The following is a 21,388-nucleotide window of genomic DNA, read 5'->3' on the forward strand; positions in this document are numbered from 1 at the left end:
GGCTCAACGTGGCCAATAGAAGCTGAAAGACCCCACACTTCGGATCTACCCGTTTCGCCGGGCAGGATAACTTTTCAGCAAATCTGCATATTACAGCAAGGCAGCTAGTCTCACTTTAATATGCAGTTTCTCAATGTATCCTAGGCTTTGGCATCTATACCCTTCACCTCGGAAACCTCGGGTGAGTGCTCTTCAGCACTGGGACCAGATAGAACAACACTTGTGGGGGGTCTCCCATGGGATTGGAGGCCCCCAGGTGCATTCCCTTTGAGCAGGATGATACCCTGGCACTGCTGCTGCTACCTGGGGACACTGGCATTGCCAGCCTGGCACTGCCAAGATGGCACTGGCAGGGGCACTGTCAGGGTTCCAGTTTGGTGGTGCCAAGCTGGCATTTTTTGTGCGCTGGTGATTGGACCAGAGTTGCCCTGCAGCGAGTGGGGGTGGCAAGGCCCCTCACATGGGGCTTGGGGATGGTCATGTCAGGCAACCCGGAGATCAGGACATCATATGCACCATTACAGATGCTGGGGGTGGGTTTTCTGCTCCTATTATCAGCGGCGGGAATGGCAGAGGGGCTGGAGAAACGTGGGAGGGCCCAAAACTACTTTTACCCTGCGGGATTTCGCTGCTCGCTGTCCAGTAACGTACCAGGAACCATATTAATTAATTTAAACATAATTAGTGGGCAAGTCCCCATGATGTCATGCCGCCAAGGCTCCGGACAGGTTTTTAAAACGTGAAATTGGCGAACAGAACCCGCTGGGGGTGCACAGCCCTGGAGGTGAGGGGGGTGGGGTGCAGTGCACTGGCACTCCTCCCTGAGAATGGGGCAGTTCTGGTGGTGGGTGGCTTCCGATGGGGAGGTTCGTGGTGGTGGGAGGTTCCCAGGGAGGCTGTTCTGTGTCTGTGGGGAGGGGTTTCCGTTTTTGTTATTCTGTCAGGAGCCAAGATTGCTGGCAGGGCAGGTTCATTCAAAGACAGCATGGGACCCGACTCCAGAATTTCCCCCACCCCCTTCAGAATGTTTAAAAATTCAGCGGGAAAAGCCAGCAGCTCAGTTGGTCGTCTACATGTACTGCGCTTTAATGTTCTATGTTCTATGTCGCTTTTCCCACCAGAGTGGTTACTCTGGAAAGAAAAAAATGAAAATTTGGCCCACTAGCTTTATATTCCAGATTTATTTAATTAACAGAATTCAATTCATAAACTTACACGGCGAGATTTAAACTCACATCTCCAGAATAATAGGAAAGGCCTCTGGATGGCTAAGTCCAATAACATAACGACCATGCCACTACACTCTCAGCCTCCTTATCCTGGGAGAGGAGAGTTAAACTAACTTCTAAACTTCTGTGACTTGGTGCCTCATTTTGAACAAAGGATTTTTAGCATTTTGCTCAGAAATTACATGAAGTTCATATTTGGCATGTAACTAATGAAATCCACATTTAGACAGGGTAAAGACTACAGGGAAATAAGATTTCATAAAAAGGTTTCAAAATGTTTTGAGATTTCATATTGTTAGAATATTCTCCTTTGTGATCTTACTGAACAAAACACAACATTAAAATCTAATTCAATCGCACAAGAGCACTAATCTTCCTTGTTCTTTTTTGGTTTAGAGTAACCAATTATTTTTTTTCCAATCAAGCAGCAATTTAGCGTGGCCAATTCACCTACCCTGCACCTCTTTAGGTTTGTGGGGGTGAGACCCACGCAGACACACAGGGAGAATGTGCAAACTCCACACAGGCAGTGCCCTGGATCGAACCCAGGTCCTCAGTGTCCTAGGCAGCAGTGCTAACCACAGTGCCACCTATCTTCCTCGTTCTTAAACTAAGATTAGCTTTGGAGTAAAAATACAAAAACAATGAAAAAAAAACTTTAGCGATTCATTTCTACTGAAAGAATGTGACTGTAAGACATTGCGCGGGATGCTCCGGTTCCCCCAGCACCATATGTTTCCCAGCGGCCTGGGAATGGCGGCACGCGATTCACTGGCGGTGGGATTCTCTACTCCTGCCGCTTGTCAATGGGATTTCCCATTGTAGCTGCCCCACGCCGCTGGGAAACCCATGGGCAGTGCTCTGCCAGCGAGAACACAACCTGATCATTCCCGCCTAGTGTAAATGGTGGCTGAAATTGAAAATCAATGCACCTTTTAAAATTTTAGATAGTTTCATGATACAAAAATCAATTTTAAGCCAAATGTTTAGAAAATCGACGTAACACTGAGTTCTTGCCATACATCAGACTGGCCTCGAATTTATAGCTCTTACACTGTCAGCTCACGTTGGATTTCCCTCTGCTTTTCTGGTGGGGTAGCTGTGGAAAAGTACCAGAAATGAGGGTATGAGGCCTACCACTGTGCTTCCACACCATGCTAAATTTCCCTTCCACCACTCCCGGTGGGATGGATGGTGGATGCCTCATCCTCGCCCACTGCTTGTAAGTTATAGCAGGAAGAGCCTAGCAAGTTGCTCCATTACCCTACCTTGGGCCGTTAGTTCCACTGACTCCATGAGCTAGCTAAATAGGGCTCAATCATCCGTGCAACAGGAGCAAGTATATGGAGTGAAAGAGAAAATGCTGGAAAATCTCAGCATGTCTGGCAGCATCTGTAGGGAGATAAAAGAGCTAACGTTTCGAGTCCGATGACCCTTTGTAAAAGCTAACAGACAGAGAAAGTGGGAAATATTTATATTGTGGCGTGAGAATGAAAGACGTATATGGAGTGGACCCTTGGGCTAATATTTGGCAGGAAATGGAGGCTAATTTTAAACGACTGGCCTTGCTGGGCATGAGGCTGTCCCAAGCGACATGGGTCTCACTGGGAATCTGAGCTACATGCTCAATGAGCCAAGAGGCAGTGAAATGAGTCAGGGATACGACTGTTTTACTGCCATGTGTTGACAAGTGCAAAATATGCTCACTGTACAATCACCTCAAATAATCATAATTAAACAACCAGCTAAAGAGCGGAGATGGTAAGCGGGATTTGAATGCAAGTTTAAGCATGATGTTATAGTACTGTTCCTTTTTGAAAAATAGAATGAGATAAGTCAATCTGATAATTCAAGTAAGCCTATAGGCGTATCTTAAATAAGCTTCAGTCCCATTAGTGGAGCTGCAGATGATCAGATCGACATATCAAAATGCACATTAAAATTTGAACATGATAGCTTAATTCCAATCTATTATATTTACCAACAGATCAGTTTTTTTAATATTATTTGATTTATTTTGAGTAAATATTATATATTGATTAAACGGTTGTCGCACATAGCAGGGTGTCCTCACCTGGGGGAGGGGTGGGTGGTAACGTCCATGTGTGTGGAGCGTGAAAATGCCCTTTGGTGGGCGATGTGGGGAATCCTCAAACTCGCTTCGAGATTGGGCACCCTCTCAAAATGGCAGCCCAATCTCAGAGGAGCCGGTCTCGCTCTGTTCAGCTCCCAGTGTTCAAAACATTTCTAAGTGTGGACTTGACCGGGGAGAAACTCCCCAAGGCCTAAAACTTTTTCAAAATTGTGATTTAAAAAAAATATAAACTTCAGAGTACCCAATTATTTTTTTCCAATTAACGGGCAATTTAGTGTGGCCAATCCATCTACCCTGCACATTTTGTGTTGTGGGGGTTGAGACCTACGCAGGCACGCAGTGAATGCGCAAACTCCACACGGACGGTGACCGGGAGCCGGGATCGAACCCGAGTCTTCGGCGCCGTGAGGGAGCTGTACAAATAATAATAATCTTTATTGTCACAAGCAGGCTTACATTAACCCTGCAAAGACGTTACTGTGAAAAGCCCCTTGTCACCATATTCCAGCACCTGTTCGGGTACACAGAGCTGTGCCACCGTGCCGCCCACTAAAGTGTGATTGAATAGCAATGTGGATCTCACCCAAAAGGCCAGCGAGAAACACTCCACCAAACTCACCCAACACTTGAAGCACGATTCTCCCAAAAAAGAACAAAGTCTCCGAACGAGTGCGTTTAGCCACCTGTTTCCCAGTGCCCATCGTGCCAAGAGACACATGGCTATTCAATGCAACCCACATTGTACAAGGGGCCTGAATGGTGAACGTTTGGCCGAGGCTGCCCAGAGCCACCTTTGTACAGTGGGGAGCTCTGCTCGCCGGACCTCCACAGTGTCGCAAGAGATCGAGATACCATGTTTAAATACTGTCCCGATCTCGGAGGCCACTCGAAAAGATGTCCGACCTCCCCATCCCCCCAGCCCGAATATGCTATGGGAGGGTCCCCGGCAACCCCCTAAACCCCCACGCCGGGCACCCCCAGCCCAGTTGCGTTGTGCAAAAATGTCAGCTTGGCACCGTGGCAATGCCAGTCTGGCACCCAGGTGGCACTGCCAAGGTGTCAGCTGGCACTGCCAGGGTGCCCAAGTGGCACCACCCTGCCCAAATCACATGCAGATTGGGGTCTCTGATCCCCTGGAAGATCCCCACTAGTGCCGTGCCGTCTGGTCCCCGTTTGTGGGGACAAGTGCTGAACGCCGCTTGCCCGAGATGTCCGAGGCAAACGGGATGAATCCCAAAGCCTCAGGTACCTTGGGAATCTAGACATTAGAGTGAGGTTAACTGCCTCCTCTAATATACAGATTTGACAAAAAGTCATCCCGCCCACAATAGGTGGGATTTACATTGCAACATCTCACGAGATCACGTTGGATACTGAAGCAGTCCATGTCCAATTGCAGCAAGATCCAGACAATATCCAGGCTTGGGCTGACAAGTGGCAAGTTACATCTGCACCAGGAAAGTGGCAGGCAATAACCATCCCCGACAAGAGAGAATCTAACCATCGCCCCTTGATTTTCAATGGCATTATCACTACATCTCCTACTATCAACATCCTTTGTGGTAGTGGTGGGAGAGGGGGGGGGGGGGGGGGGAAGCTTCCAGGACAAAGCAGCCCGCTTGATTGGCTCCCCATCCACAAGCATTCCCTCCCTCCACCACCAACACTCAGTGGCAGCCGTGTGTACCATCTACAAGATGCACTGCAGGAACTCACCAAGGCTCCTTCAAAAGCACCTTCCAAACCCCTGACTGCTACCGTTTAGAATGTCAAGGGCAGCAGGTGCATAGGAACACCACCACCTGCAAGTTCCCCTCCAAGCCACACACCCTCCTGATTTGGAAATACATTGCAGTTTCTTCACTGTCGTTGGGTCAAAATCCTGGAACTGCATCTTTAACGGCACCGGGGGTGCACCTATAACACATGGACTACAGTGGTTCAAGAAGGCAGCTCCCCATCATCTTCTCAAGGGCAACTGGGGTGGGTAATAAATGCTGGCCTAGCCGTCGGCACCCACATTCCTTGAATTAATTTTTCAAACGTTCCAAGTCAGGATGGTGTGTGGCATCACGTGGGATTTGGCAGGTCGTGGTGTTCCCATGCATCTGCTACCCTGTCCTTTTAGATGGAAGCGGTTACTGGTTTGGAAAGCATTGTTGCATGACCGTCAGAAATAATCACGGTCAAAGGACCCTGCTAATAGTGAGTTTCTAGTGATTTGGCCTCGTTATGATTATTCCACTCATTAGTTCATCCAGTTAATTAAGTTCCCTGCATTGGAACCACACAGTGAGGTATATTATAAGGAATAAAAGAATGTATGAAAGACTGGAAGAAGAAAAGAACCAACAAATGAAAAGAACAAAAAAAAGAAAGACTTGCATTTTCATAGTGCATTTCATGACCTCAAGGCATTAAACGCATCTCACAGCCAACAAAGTACTCTGAAATGTAGCCACCGTTATAATGTAGGAAACCCAGAAGCCAATTTGTGCACAGAAAGCTTTCACAAACACAATAAGATAACAGCCAAATACGTTTTTGTTAAAAGGTGATAGTGACTGAATGATAAATATTGGCCAGGACACCGACTCCCATGTTCTTCTTCCAAATGGTTCCCTATTGATTCTCTGCACCTAGCAGAGCAGGGCAGGCAGGTCCTCAGTTTAACATCTTACCTGAAAGGAGGCACTTGGTCCAACAATGCAGCGCTCCTTCAGTACTGCATTGGAGTGCCAGCCTAGAGCATTGTACTCAAAAATTCTGGAGTGGGACTTGGACTGATTCAGAGGACAGAGTGCTAACGATGGAGCCACAGCTGACACTTGCAGAAGTTTAGTAAAATGAACTGACATTTTCTAATGTTATTACTGTAATAGATGCCCATCTTAACTGCAATAATTGTAGGCAGATGATTACTGCACTAAATATTTTTAGGTCAAGCAGATTTCCCATTTTTCCAGATGATTTGGGTGGTGTTTTGAAAATCATAATAATGGATTAAAGTTAGAAATTATGGTGGGTCTAGGATGGGAGTGATTGAAAATCTGTCTTAATGACGAGGCATTTTAATAGCTTGTCATGTAGTTTGATTTTCTATTTCTCTAAATATTACATGGAAATAAATGATAAAATGCACACAACCTCGTCTCTAACTTATTTTGCTCCCTGCCTGACGCTTTTAAAATATATTAAGTTAGTCATAAATATTTAAGCCTGGCGATCAGACAAAATGCTAACATGCATCAATCTTTGTGCATTTATTTTTATTTATTCAAGGAATGTGGGCTTCACTGGCTGGGCCTGCATTTATTGCCCATCCCTAACTGCCCTTGAGAAGGTGTTGGTGAGCTGCCTTCTTGAACCGCTGCAGTCCGTGTGATGTAGGTACTTCCACAGTGCTGTTAGTGAGGGAGTTCTAGCATTTTGATTCGATGACAGTGAATGAACGGTGATGCAGTTCCAAGTCTGCATGGGGAGTGGCTTGGGAGGGTAACCTCCAGGTGGCGGTGTGTGCATGACTCTGCATTACACCAGCGACTAAATTGGCAAAGTACGTCATTGGCTGTAAAATACGTTTGCAATGTCCTGAGATCATGAAAGGTGCTGCATAAATACAACTGGGCATTTCATTCGTTAACTGGAGACTAAGTGGAGGGGAATTCTGGAGACTAAGTGGGGGGGGGAAACGAATCACACCTTCTCTGTGTGAACAAATTAATCAAATGCAAGACTTGTTAAAAAAGGCATCCCCTCCATGAGCAATATATAGAGACTCCTTCATATTATGGAGCTCTCCTCTCCAACACAGCACTGCACAGTCAACAAAACTCAATAGGGAACAACTATTTTCAGAGAAATGACTAAGGTTTGGCATGGACAAAGTGTAGACTGAATAGAAGCTTTGGTTAGATGTGTTCACGTCTGTGTTGGATTACGTCCAGGCCGATAACCATTCCTCTGTACTCCACTGCAGAAAAGGGCTGTATTCATACTTTGTGAAGCAAAGTGAAGACGCCAGAGAAACCAATTCATCATTCGAGAGTCAAAAGCTATCAAAAAAAAAAATCCACCGAACCTTTATACATCTGGTATTTGTAAACTTTAATGATTTCTTGTCTAGTAGTGTGTACTGGCCAACTGCTCTCTCACAACTAATATACATAATCTCATGAAAATAATCTCAATTAATGAACAGCCTCGGAAATCACCATTGCCAAATCAATTTTGTAATGGGCTGGTTTAGCACACTGGGCTAAATCGCTGGCTTTTAAAGCAGACCAAGCAGGCCAGCAGCACGGTTCAATTCCCGTACCAGCCTCCCCGAACAGGCGCCGGAATGTGGCGACTAGGGGCTTTTCACAGTAACTTCATTGAAGCCTACTTGTGACAATAAGCGATTTTCATTTTATTTTTTCAAATGGGAATGCAATTTAGTTGATTCATTAAAATGACAGAATGTAATAAAACTGTCCCACTTACTTGCTCAATCACAATAGCCAAATGCATTTATGATGGGTCTCAGTGACCCAGAGCCGAGATCAAACCTGGGACCTCGTTGCCGTGAGGCAGCAGAGCTAACCCACTGCACCACCATGCTGCCCTTTAAAATATGAATTCTAATGCAAGACCTTGGAAGTATGTTAATCATTCAAACAAGATATATCAAACATTTTAACAAAAAAATGCTATATTCAAATTAGAACAGTCTTTGTCTTATTAATAGTACCTTCCCCACACGGACAGATTTGCAAGTTCTTAGAAACATCATTATTCTTCATTAACAACTCAGTGATCTGACATTTGAGAGATAGCTCATGGTGTAAACATATATTTTATTTCACACCACTCTGGTGTCATTTTGTTGAATTTCAAATTGCAGAAATTTGTGCTTGAGATGCTCCAAAATGCTACTACATCTCCACCTGGGAATTGGGACATTAAGTAACTGGTCCTTTGGCCCTCAGAGGGACCTCAGAACACCAAATGAAGATTATGTTGACCAGTCTGATCCTCGTCAGAGGATTTCATGGCAATTTTTAAAAATAATAAATGTTAGAGTACCCAATTCATTTTTTTCCAATTAAGGGGCAATTTAGCGTGGTCAATTCACCTACCCTGCACATCTTTGGGTTGTGGGGGCGAGACCCATGCAAACACGGGGAGAATGTGCAAACTCCACATGGACAGTGACCCAGAGCCGGGATCGAACCTGGGACCTCAGTGCCGTGGCAAAATAATTAAAATCACTGCTTAGGAGAGATATTAGTGATAATCTTATGCACGCTTGCTGGGCAGATAACCCATGGGATTGGGTGAAACATGGGTTTCAATGGAGAGCAAAATCATACAGGATGGAAAACTTAGTGTGGCAACCTATCCTGTGGATTTCCTGCTGGGAGAGTTAGGTTAGAATTGTTAGACGTTTTAGTTGCTGTGATATGAAGAGTCTAAAGTTCTGTTCCTTTTTCACAAACACCCATTTATTTCATTCCAACAGCCTTTGCACAAAACTCTAACCATCCATCACCTGACAGAGGCCACCTGAAGCCCCTTTTCATATCAGTGTCAATTAATGGATACTTCACATAAATGAGACAACTAATTGCAATGTCTCTTAACCCATTACTTAACAAGAATTACCCCCAATGTTTTTCTTTTTGCAGCTTGGATTTTTAGTGATCAACTTTTCCAACATTTCCTTTCGGTTGGCGGTGCCAATTCCGTGAATTGAATATTTTTTGCCCAGTCTTCCATCAAGTACTGGGGTATGTATACACAATTAAATACAGAATGAAGTAGTCACACAGTGATCTCCTGTGACTTCATTTCATATGCTAGATATCCCCTGACTTTGGTTGTAAATTAGTCCAAATATGACCATTTTCACTTCATGCAAATGAATGCCCACCCAGGAACCAAGTTGAGTTTTAATTAATAAATGTACAATTTGCAGAGAAAGATGATTTTTACGCTGCAACCAGGAGTTACACTCAAAGTGAGAATTCAAGTAAGCAAATATATTTGACCTACTACATGCCATATTTCCCTGTAATTTGTATTTACTAGCTAACTGGAAACATTGCGTGAAGCGGGCACTGAAAGCTGTCCTTACAAAACTGCAGGTCTACCCAGTGTGGAGCATGGTCCGATATGGCAATTGCCGAATATTCTGCCCCCACCATTCCAGCCAGCAGGTCCCTACTCACAACAAAGTAGTCAATTCAGGAATACACCTTGTGGACGTGGGAGTAGTACGAGAACTCCCTCGCCGGCGGCCGGCTGAATCTCCACAGATCTGCTCCCCCCCATTTGCTCCATGAACCCTCTCAGTTCCTTTGTCATCGCTGGCAACCTGCCCGTTCTGGAGCATGACCGGTCCAGGTTCGGGTCCAGGACCGTATTAAAGTCCCCGCCCATGATCAACTTACGCGAGTCCAAGTCGGGGATCTATCCTAGCATCCTCCTAATAAAATCCACATCGTCCCAATTAGGGGCATACACACTGACCAGGACTACTCTCACCCCTTCGAGCTTACCTCTCACCATAACGAACCTGCCACCCCCATCCACGACTTGCCCTCCGCCTCAAATTGTACCCTTTTAATAATCAGGATCGCAACCCCCCTCGTCTTAGAATCAAGCCCCGAATGAAAGACCTGACTGACCCAGCCCATCCTTAACCTAACCTGGTCTGCCACTTTCAGGTGCGTCTCCTGCAACAAGACTTCAGAACCCGCAGATGCGCAATGCCATCCAGGACAAAGCACTCACTCCCACCGCCGCACAGGTGCAGCAGTGTGTACTACCTACAAGATGCACTGCAGGAACTCACCAATGCTCCTTAGGTAGTTCCTTCCAAACCCATGACCACTACCATCTAGAAGGACAAGGGCAACAGATACATGGGAATAGCACCACCTGGGAGCTCCCCTCCAAGTCACTCACCATCCTGACTTGGAAATATATTGCTGTTCCTTCAATGTTGCTGGACCAAAATCCTGGAACTCCCTCCCTAACAGCACTGTGGGTGTATTCACACCAAATGGATTGCAGCGGTTCAAGAAGGCAGCTCACTACCAACTTCTCAAGGGCAATTAGGGATGGGCAACAAATGCTGGCCTAGCCAGCGAGGCCCACATCCCATAAAAATGGATAGAAAAAAACATCTCCCATACCTCAGCTGTAGTTAGGGAAATGCTCCATAATTTTACACTCCAAATTTTAGAGTGCTTCATGGTATGTTGACATTGAAAGGAAGACAATTTTGTAGGTCAACTGTGCTCAGTAAAAGTACTCTCGCGTCATTTTAAGTGAATTATTTACATGAGATTTCACAACATAATTAGCTACCACAGTGATTACGCTTTTACAAGGAGACCTTAGTACCAATGTATAAAAATACTACTAGCCTCCTTAGAGCTTTGAACCTTGGGCTGAAAGTGAACCAAAGTAACACTGAGGTAACACTGAGGTAAACTGAGTAAATGGCTCCAATTTGGCAAGAAACCCATGTGTTTCAATACATCCCAATGGCTTGCTAAATTAACCAGACTGAAAGCATGCGTGACAGGAAACATAATACAGGCTTTACAAAACAAATTGAGGATATAATCACATCTAAATAATTGATCCTAATACTCCTTCATTCTAAAAATCGTACAACATTAGACAAGGGCAGTGCAAAACAAAAAGCTACCCACTTTGTTAATCAGCTGACAGGCTATTTGTCTCACAACCACTTCAAGTGATCTGACATTATGAGTTGGCCAGCAATGAAAAGGACCATTATTAAATATGCTAATCTGTTCATTTTGAAGCTGTAAAATTGAACCAATTCCCTCCAGAAAGGAAATGCAAAAATGAGCTAACTAAAATGGTTTCAGTACAGAAATATAACACAAATGGTTGAACCTCAATAGTAAATAAATCATGGACATTTTTCCACAGATATGAGATTCCCTCTCTTTCGTTCATATAGAATATTCTGAACGAATGCCTATGCTGTGTTTTTCTTTTTAATTCCAAAGTGAGTTGATGCCATACGTGCTGTTTTTAATGGAAAACTACTTCTAGGGCACATCTAGTCAGCAGCCTTCTTAAAAGACTCATTTTGTTCTTTCAGTAAATATTTTACATGTTTTGGTTTCATGTTAAGAAACTGGAACAAACTACCTGATGGCACCACGTTCTGCTGTCGCTGGTTTTGAATGTCGTGAGACATTTAAGTTTAAATGATATGGAGTAGAGTTGCATTTAATTACATTAAGTACAAGCCAAAGCAAACAAGTAGGTATTTCTTTGGGTCAAATGTGTTCAATACAGTGAACAATAAGAAAATAGGCTTTTTAAAATCTGCACATCACATTAAGCTATCAAGTCTGCTTCACCATTTTGTTAGCCATGGGCGTTCTACCATTTCAATCCCAATTCCCTGTATATTCAGTAAGAAGTCTTACAACACCAGGTTAAAGTCCAACAGGTTTGTTTCGATGTCACTAGCTTTCGGAGCGCTGCTCCTTCCTCAGGTGAATGAAGAGGTATGTTCCAGAAATATATATATAGACAAATTCAAAGATGCCAGACAATGCTTGGAATGCCAGCACTAGCAGGTGATTAAATCTTTACAGATCCAGAGATGGGGTAACCCCAGGTTAAAGAGGTGTGAATTGTGTCAAGCCAGGACAGTTGGTAGGATTTCGCAGGCCAGATGGTGGGGGATGAATGTAATGCGACATGAATCCCAGGTCCCGGTTGAGGCCGCACTCATGTGTGCGGAACTTGGCTATAAGTTTCTGCTCGGCGATTCTGCGTCGTCGCGCATCCTGAAGGCCGCCTTGGAGAACGCTTACCCGGAGATCAGAGGCTGAATGCCCTTGACTGTTGCAGTGTTCCCCGACTGGAAGGGAACATTCCTGCCTGGTGATTGTCGCGCGATTTCCGTTCATTCGTTGTCGCAGCGTCTGCATGGTCTCGCCAACGTACCACGCTTCGGGACATCCTTTCCTGCAGCGTGTGAGGTAGACAACATTGGCCGAGTCGCACGAGTATGTACCGCGTACCTGATGGGTGGTGTTCTCACGTATAATGGTGGTATCCATGTCGATGATCGGGCACGTATTGCAGAGATTGCCATGGCAGAGTTGTGTGGTGTCATGGTCACTGTTCTGATTTTGGTTGCTGCTGGTGGTGATGCCGAGTTTCTCAAGCTTCCTGTTCTTGGTATGCATATAGGTGGCACAGTGTGGTGTCAGAACAGACTACCGCAAAGAAGTATACCGACAACTGAACAACCAAGAACACTACAGACAGTTACCCGCAGATCCGACCATGAACACATCCGCCAACTTAACAAACTGATCAAGACCTTGGATCTAGATCTTCAGCACACCCTACATGCTCTCATCCCATATACTCCCCGCATTGGAGATCTCTACTGCCTCCCGAAAATACACAAGGCCAACACACCAGGCCGTCCTATCGTTTCAGGCAATGGGACCGTGTGAGAACCTCTCTGGCTACATCGAGGGCATCTTGAAACCCATCGTACAAGGTACGCCCAGCTTCTGTCGTGACACGACGGACTTCCTACAGAAACTCAGCACCCATGGACCAGTTGAACCAGGAACATTCCTCGTCACAATGGACGTCTCGGCACTCTGTACCAGCATCCCCCATGACGACGGCATTGCTGCACCAGCCTCAGTACTCATCACCGACAACTGCCAATCTCCAGACGCAATTCTGCAACACATCCGCTTCATTCTGGATCACAACGTCTTCACCTTCGACAACAAGTTCTTCATCCAGACGTACGGAACAGCCATGGGGACCAAATTCGCACCCCAATCCGCCAACATCTTCATGCACAAGTTTGAACAAGACCTACTCACCGCACAGGACCTTCAACCGACGTTATACACCAGATACATCAATAAAATTTTTTTCCTTTGGACCCACGGTGAAGAATCACTGAAACAACTACACGATGACATCAATAAGTTCCATCCAACCATCAGACTCACCATGGACTACTCTCCAAAATCAGTTGCATTCTTGGACACACTGGTCTCCATCAAGGACGGTCACCTCAGCACTTCGCTTTACCGCAAACCCACGGATAACCTCACGATGCTCCACTTCTCCAGTTTCCACCTTAAACACAGAAAAGAAGCCATCCCCTATGGACAAGCTCTCCGTATACACAGGATCTGCTCAGACAAGGAGGAGCGTAACAGACATCGACAGACGTTGAAAGATTCCCTCGTATGAACGGGATATGGCGCTCGTCTCATCGATCGACAGTTCCAACGTGCCACAGCAAAAAAACGCACCGACCTCCTCAGAAGACAAACATGGGACACAACCGACAGAATACCCTTCGTCGTCCAGTACTTTCCCGGAGTGGAGAAACTACGACATCTTCTTCACAGCCTTCAACACGTCATCGATGAAGATGAACATCTTGCCAAGGTCATCCCCACACCCCCACTACTTGCCTTCAAACAACCGCGCAACCTCAAACAAACCATTGTTTGCAGCAAACTACCCAGCCTTCAGAACAGTGACCACGACACCACACAACCCTGCCATGGCAATCTCTGCAAGATGTGCCAGATCATCGACATGGATACCACCATTATACATGAGAACACCACCCATCAGGTACGCAGTACATACTCGTGCGACTCGGCCAACGTTGTCTACCTCATACGCTGCAGGAAAGGATGTCCCGAAGCGTGGTACGTTGGCGAGACCATGCAGACGCTGCGACAATGAATGAACGGACATCGCGCGACAATCACCAGGCAGGAATGTTCCCTTCCAGTCGGGGAACACTTCAGCAGTCAAGGGCATTCAGCCTCTGATCTCCGGGTAAGCGTTCTCCAAGGCGGCCTTCAGGACGCGCGACGACGCAGAATCGCCGAGCAGAAGCTTATAGCCAAGTTCCGCACACATGAGTGCGGCCTCAACCGGGACCTGGGGCTCATGTCGCATTACATTCATCCCCACCATCTGGCCTGCGAAATCCTACCAACTGTCCTGGCTTGGTACAATTCACACCTCTTTAACCTGGGGTTACCCCATCTCTGGATCTGTAAAGATTTAATCACCTGCTAGTGCTGGCATTCCAAGCATTGTCTGGCATCTTTGAATTTGTCTATATATATGTTTCTGGAACATACATCTTCATTCACCTGAGGAAGGAGCAGCGCTCCGAAAGCTAGTGACATCGAAACAAACCTGTTGGACTTTAACCTGGTGTTGTAAGACTTCTTACTGTGCTCACCGCAGTCCAACGCCGGCATCTCCACATCACTGTATATTCAGGTTCAACCATTAACAAACACATTTAACCAAATCCATTTTAGTTAACTTAGCTTTTTCCCTCTTTTCTAAAAGGGACAAGTGAGCGGTATCAATTCAATGTTAATAACTTTGAAAATAACCAGATTACCTTCTCCAACACTTTTACTTTCTGAGCAATATCCAACTCCCTTTTGAACACTTTAATTGATTTTGCATTGAAGGCATTTTGAGGCACTGTTCTACATTCTTATAACTTTTCGTAGAAGTGTGAAGAGACAATAAGTTTAGTTCAATCTACAAATTAGAGGAAAAAAATTAATTTTGCACACTTCCTTGGTATATATTTTGTGCATATCAAATACAACGTATAGGTTTATTTATCTTAATTTAGTATTAATCATGGACTTCCGGTTGTGGCTATGCGGAGCTAAGTCGCACGTTCGGCAGCTCCCGCTTGGAACGGACATTTGGGCTCTTTTCAGGACCCCCAACGGCATTTTGTCGACATTTCCCGGTGTGGGAAGAAGACTGCAACATTCCCCCGACAGTGTATGGCTTGGACCAGGAGCGGGGCGACTAAAAAAGTGGTGGTGAAGCCAAAGAAAGTGCGAGGGAAGAAGAGCAAGATGGTCACCATGTTAAACTCGCTGATGGGAGTGGGATCCTTCCAGGGGCCCCTGGAGCTGGAAGGGGCCCATAGAGTGCGAGCGAGGAGGCCCAAGGCTAACGAGCCCGCCGCGGGCGGTGCTGGTGCGGTTTCATCGGTTCGCTGATCGGGAGTGCGTATTCAGGTGGGCCAAGAAAGAGAGGAGCAGCAGGTAGTAGAATGCGGAGGTTCGAGTATATCAGGACTGGAGCGCGGAGGTGGCGAAGAAGACGTCCGGGTACAACCGGGCGAAGGTGATGCTGCACAGGAAGGGGGTGAAGTTTGGCATGCTGCAGCCGGCGCATCTGTGGGTCACCTATAAGGACTGGCACCATTATTTTGAGTCCCTGGTTGAGGCGTGGGCCTTTGTCTATGCCGAGAAGCTGGACACAAACTGAGGGTCGGGATGGGGGGTCGGGCGTGGGGATGGTCGGGGTTTGCTGTTGTTGTGTTACATTTTGAGGGGGGAGGTTCTTTGTTCTTGTTCAGTTTTGGTTTGGTGTGGGTGGTTTGGGTGGGCTGGGCACTGTTTTGGTTGGGACTGTCGGGTGGGCTCTTGGAGGGGGGCAAGTAAACGGAGTAGGGGGTGGATGGCCGGTAGGGGGGATGGGGCCCCGCGGGAGAGGGTGAGGCCCGAGTTGGGGGTGAGGGGACTGGGCCTGTTAAAGGAACTGCGACAGAGGAGGCGGGGCCAGGCAGATGGGAAGCGCGGGTTTTTTCCTGCGCTTGGGATGGAAGGGGGAGGCGGAGAGCCTGCTGATGGGTAATGGAGGGGGAGGGGAAGTCCCACAATGGGAGGAGTCGAAGGAGAGGCGGGAGTGGCCGGGGTCAGCAGGAGTCAGCTGACTTGCGGGAGTTCAATGGGGGGAGCAATGCAGCTAGAAGGGGTCCTAGCTAGGGGGTGGGGAGGGGGGGGGTGAGGGGGAACCGGGTTGCTGCTGGTATGGTCAAGGGGGAGCTGGAGCGAGTGGAGGGTGTTGGGACGGGGGTCTGCCGCCGTGGGGAACAGGCCGGGCGTGGGGCGCGGGCGCGTGGCTGGCCGAGGAGGGGTTATGGCTAGTCGGCGGGGGAGGGGGGCGGGTAGCCCCCTGATCCGGCTGATAACCTGGAATGTAAGGGGGCTGAACGGGCCGGTTATGCGGGCCCGGGTGTTCGCACACCTGAAGGGGCTGAAGGCGGATGTGGTCATGCTCCAAGAGACACACCTGAAGGTGGCAGACCAGGTAAGATTGAGGAAGGGGTGGGTAGGCCAGGTGTTTCATTCGGGGCTGGATGCCAAAAATTGGGGGAGGTGGCGATCTTGGTGGGAAAGAGGGTGTCGTTCGAGGCGTCGAGCATTGTGACAGACAATGGCGGCAGGTACGTAATGGTAAGTGGTAAGCTGCAAGGGGAGAGGGTGGTGCTGGTCAACGTGTACGTCCCGAACTGGGACGATGCGGGTTTTATGCGGCGCATGTTGGGTTGGATCCCGGACTTGGAAGTGGGGGGCCTGATAATGGGGGGGGGGGGGAGACTTTAACACGGTGTTGGATCCGGCACTGGATCGCTCCAGGTCTAGGACGGGAAGGAAGCCGGCGGCGGCTAAAGTGCTGAGGGGGTTTATGGACCAGATAGGAGGGGTGGACCCTTGGAGATTTGCAAGGCCGGGGGCTAGGGAATTTTCATTCTTCTCGCACATTCATAAGGCCTATTCCCAGATCGACTTTTTTGTTATGAGCAGGGCGCTGATTGCGAAAGTAGAGGATACCGAGTACTCGGCAATAGCCATTTCGGATCACGCCCCGCATTGGGTAGATTTAGAGCTGGGGGAGGAGAGGGACCAGCGCCCGTTGTGGCGTTTGGAGGTGGGGCTGTTGGCGGAAGAGGAGGTGAGCGAGCGGGTCCGAAGAAGCCTAGAGAGATACCTGGAGGCCAACGATAATCGGGAGGTCCGAGTGGGGATGGTATGGGAGGTGCTGAAGGCGGTGGTTAGGGGAGAGCTGATTTCCATTAGGGCCCACAATGAGAGGAGAGAGCAGAGGGAGAGGGAGAGGCTGGTGGGGAGATGGTGAGGGTAGACAGGAGGTATGCGGAGGTGCCGGAGGATGGACTGTTGAGGGAGAGGCGTAGCCTACAGGCCAAATTCGACCTGTTGACTACCAGGTAGGCGGAGGCACAGTGGAGAAAGGCCCAGGGGGTGATTTATGAATATGGGGAAAAGGCAAGTCGGATGCTGGCACATCAACTTCGGAAGCGGGATGCAGCTAGGGAGATTGGGGGAATTAAGGATGGGGGGGGTGGGGGGGGGAGTGTGGTGAGGAGTGGGGTTGGCATCAATGGGGTCTTCAGGGACTTTTATGAGGAACTGTATCGGTCTGAGCCCCCACTGGAGGAGGGAGGGATGGGCCACTTTCTTTCCCGAAGGTGAAATCAGGTGGCACAGTGATTTTCACAGCAACTTCATTGCAGTGTTATTGTAAGCCTACTTGTGACAATAATAAAGATTGTTATTCTCAGTAGCCATACCTCCCACCCATGACCACTAACAACAGAATACCCTGATCCTCAGGTGTGTAATGTACCTGAAGATAGAGTGATGCCTGCTGACTCACTGTACAATATATGCTCCTCCAAATGCCCCATAAACGTAATTTATAATAATTGCACCAATATGTAAACCAATGTAAACTTCTGTCCAAAAAGACCCGAGTCTTCATTCTTACCACTTCAGCTAATGATTACCACCCTGTGAGGGTGCATTTATAAAGCAATTTGAGAGATACTGTATGAATCCCTGCCTTCATATCAATATAGATTTAGAAACGCTGACAGGGAAGGGATAGAGCTCCCTCCGATTTCCGAGCATCTTTCATTCCCATCAGCAGCTAATTTTAAAATATAGAGGGTGCGCTCTCTAAATATTGCTATTTTAATTGCTAGGATATAAAGCAACTCTGGAGCTACAGAATTAACATAGCATTAGCGACACACTTTCGAGTATGAACAATAAGTTATGTTTTTGGTAGAAAATGTCTCTGGAATAATTGCGTTGCTAATTTCATGCTAAACCTTTCAATTATTCTAGCAGCAGGGGCATCCTTGGAGTAGATGGCGGAGTAAAATGCAAACATGCCACACTGCTGTAACCATTCGTGGCGGCACGGTGGCACAGTGTTAGCACTGCTGCTTCACAACGCCATGGTCCCAGGTTCGATTCCCAGCTTGAGTCACTGACTGTGCGGAGTCTGCACGTTCTCCCCGTGTCTGCGTGGGTTTCCTTCGGGTGCACCGGTTTCCTCCCACAAGTCCCGAAAGACGTGCTGTTAGGTAATTTGGACATTCTGAATTCTCCCTCTGTGTACCCAAACAGGGTTCGGAATGTGGCGATTAGGGGATTTTCACAGTAACTTCATTGCAGTATTAATGTAAGCATACTTGTGACACTAATAAAGATTATTACCCACTGACGACATGCCACATTAAGCATCCTTATGCAAGGCAAGTCAGGCATCAGTTATTACATATGGTTCAGCATTGCAAGGACCAAACAATGCAGGTTCAGCACTGAGGGAATTACCTTTGAATGAGATTTTAAACCAAAACCCCATTTGCCATCTCTGGTGAATGAAAGGATCCCATGGCACTATTCCAAAGAGTGTTTTCCCCCTGGCCAATATCTATCCTTCAACCCAGCGTTAGTAAAAACAGATCATCTGTGCATTGTCTCACTAACTGTGCGTAAATTGGCTGTCCTTCCCTCCATCACAACTTTGTTGCCTCGGACGTTGTGAAAGGAGAGTCGAAGCATTTCTGAACTACGCAATGATAGGGATGGCAGAGGGTTTGAAAACACCTGTACCCCCCCCACCAACCCTCCCCACTTTACCTGTAACTCACACCATGCCACTTCCACCGTGGTTTCCGTGTCCAAACCCTTGTAGACAGTTTTGAAGGAGCCTCTGCCCAGCTCGATGTTGAATTTGAGGAACCTGCCGTCGGGAGAGGTGTCCACCGCCTTCATCTCCACCTCGTTCTCCTCCGGCTCCATCTCGGTCTCCTCGCAAACGGAGTCTTTGTGCGGGAGGCGGGGGCTGCCATCCTCGGTGTCCGAGCTGTTGGCCGCCGCCGCCGGGGATTTGGGCAGCGGCGGGGGCGCCGGGCAGGCGGGCGGAGCGCCCGTTCCTGGCCTGCCCTCCTCGGGCGGAGGCGGGGACGGCGGCGGCGGGGACTCGCTGCTGCCCGGGGCTGCCTGCGGCCGCTGCAGCAGCAGCAGACTATCCGCTGGCAGCGAGCTCCTCCGGTACGCCCGGGGCTGGCTCCGGCGGCAGTCTCTGGCCGGAGCTCTCCGCCGCCGGCTCGGCATCTTGCTGAGCAGAGGCGTGCGCTCCAGCTCCTGCGGCGAGGCCATCACCCCGAATCCAGCCAGGTCCACCTCCGCCTGGGACATGGTCCTGGACATGGAGCCGTCCTTCATTCCCCTCCCACACTCCTCACCCACACACACACCCACACACACTCCTCACCCACCCACACACACTCCTCACTCCCCCCCCACACACACACACACTCCTCACCCCCCCCCCACACACACACACACTCCTCACCCACACACACTCCTCACTCCCCCCCCCCCACACACACACACTCCTCACCCCCCCACACACACACCCACACTCCTCACCCACACACAGTCCTCACCCCCCCCCACACACACCCACACTCCTCACCCACACACACAGTCCTCACCCCCCACACACACCCACACACAGTCCTCACCCCCAGACCCACACTCCTCACCCACACACACAGTCCTCACCCCCCACACACAGTCCTCACCCCCAGACCCACACTCCTCACCCACACACACACCCACACTCCTCACCCACACACAGTCCTCACCCCCACACTCCTCACCCACACTCCTCACCCACACACACAGTCCTCACCCCCACACTCCTCACCCACACACACACCCACCCCTCACCCCCACACTCCTCTTAACACCCACACTCCTCACCCACCCACACCCACACACACTCACTCAGCTGGCCAGCAACTGGGAGGAAGTTTTGGGGCAGTGAGTTTAAAGATCCGGAGTCCTCTCTTGTCAAAAGCAGCTCCGACTATATTGAAAAACAAAACCCACTGCTTCACACATTGTGCCTCAAGTTGAAACTTCCTCCCCTTTCCTTGGCCCAAACGAACTGCTCCTTAAACAAAACAAACTTTTTTCCCCCAAAGGTTTTTCTTTTCTCACTCAAGCAGCTCCAGGTTGGCCATTTATTCCCTCAAATGCAAAACAAAACGAGTTGCTGAAGGCTGTGGGACCGCAGTGCGCTATAGCGCCTGATATTGGCCTCAGACAGGCGCTGGGCTAATAACACCTCCCCACAGCGCCCATTGGCTCTGGGGCTGGGGGGGGGGGGGGGGGGGGGCAGTCACTGGGGGAGTGTGTGATACCTGTCAGGGGCAGGGTGGGGTGGGTCTCTGACACTTCCTTCACTCAAAGCTCCATCGCAGCGAGATGTTAAATGTCATTTGCTCTCACTTCTTTCTAACTTCCGCTTTCGAAAACAGCCTTTTTAAAATCCCCCTCGTTTGCACAAGTGCCCGGGGAGTGCATTTTAACACGCGCCTTCTCAGAAAGCTCTAAGCCAGAAGAGGTATTATCAGCAGGAGCAGGATCCCAAAGCACACACTTCTCCTCTATCGGGCAGAACATTCACTCAACGCTTGTCACGTTCTCCCACTAAACCCTCTCTAGAGGGAGAGGTTTGTTGACGTGTTCGTATCTTTAACAGTTCCTCGCTTGGACTGGACTGCGGGGCACTAACAATAATCTTATTAGTAAGAAGTCTTACAACACCAGCTTAAAGACCAACAGGTTTATTTCCTTCCTGATGAAGGAAATACACTCCGAAAGCTAGTGCTTCCAAACAAACCTGTTGATTTTAATCTGGTGTAAGACGTCTTACTGTCCAACGCCACATCAATCTTATTAGTGTCACAAGTAGTCTTACAACCCTCCCCCCTGCCAGGTATCGCAGACTCCCCCAGTGACTCCCCCCTCTCCCCCCCCCCCCCCCCCACCCCAGCCCCAGAGCCAATGGGCGCTGTGGGGAGGTG

At 48.4% G+C, this 21,388-nt stretch overlaps 1 protein-coding gene across 1 annotated transcript in view; it reads right to left on the bottom strand.

Annotated features, from left to right (window-relative positions):
• Window positions 1-19,736, bottom strand: part of wnk4a (WNK lysine deficient protein kinase 4a) — a 94,075-nt gene extending 74,339 nt beyond the window's left edge. The window contains exon 1 of the mRNA XM_072487293.1: window positions 19,149-19,736. Within this exon, the coding sequence (XP_072343394.1) occupies window positions 19,149-19,736 (588 nt within the window). The remainder of the gene's footprint in view (window positions 1-19,148) is intronic.
• Between the last annotated feature and the right edge of the window lie 1,652 nt (window positions 19,737-21,388).

This window comes from Scyliorhinus torazame, chromosome 21, assembly GCF_047496885.1.
Source record: "Scyliorhinus torazame isolate Kashiwa2021f chromosome 21, sScyTor2.1, whole genome shotgun sequence".
Lineage (NCBI taxonomy): Eukaryota > Metazoa > Chordata > Chondrichthyes > Carcharhiniformes > Scyliorhinidae > Scyliorhinus > Scyliorhinus torazame.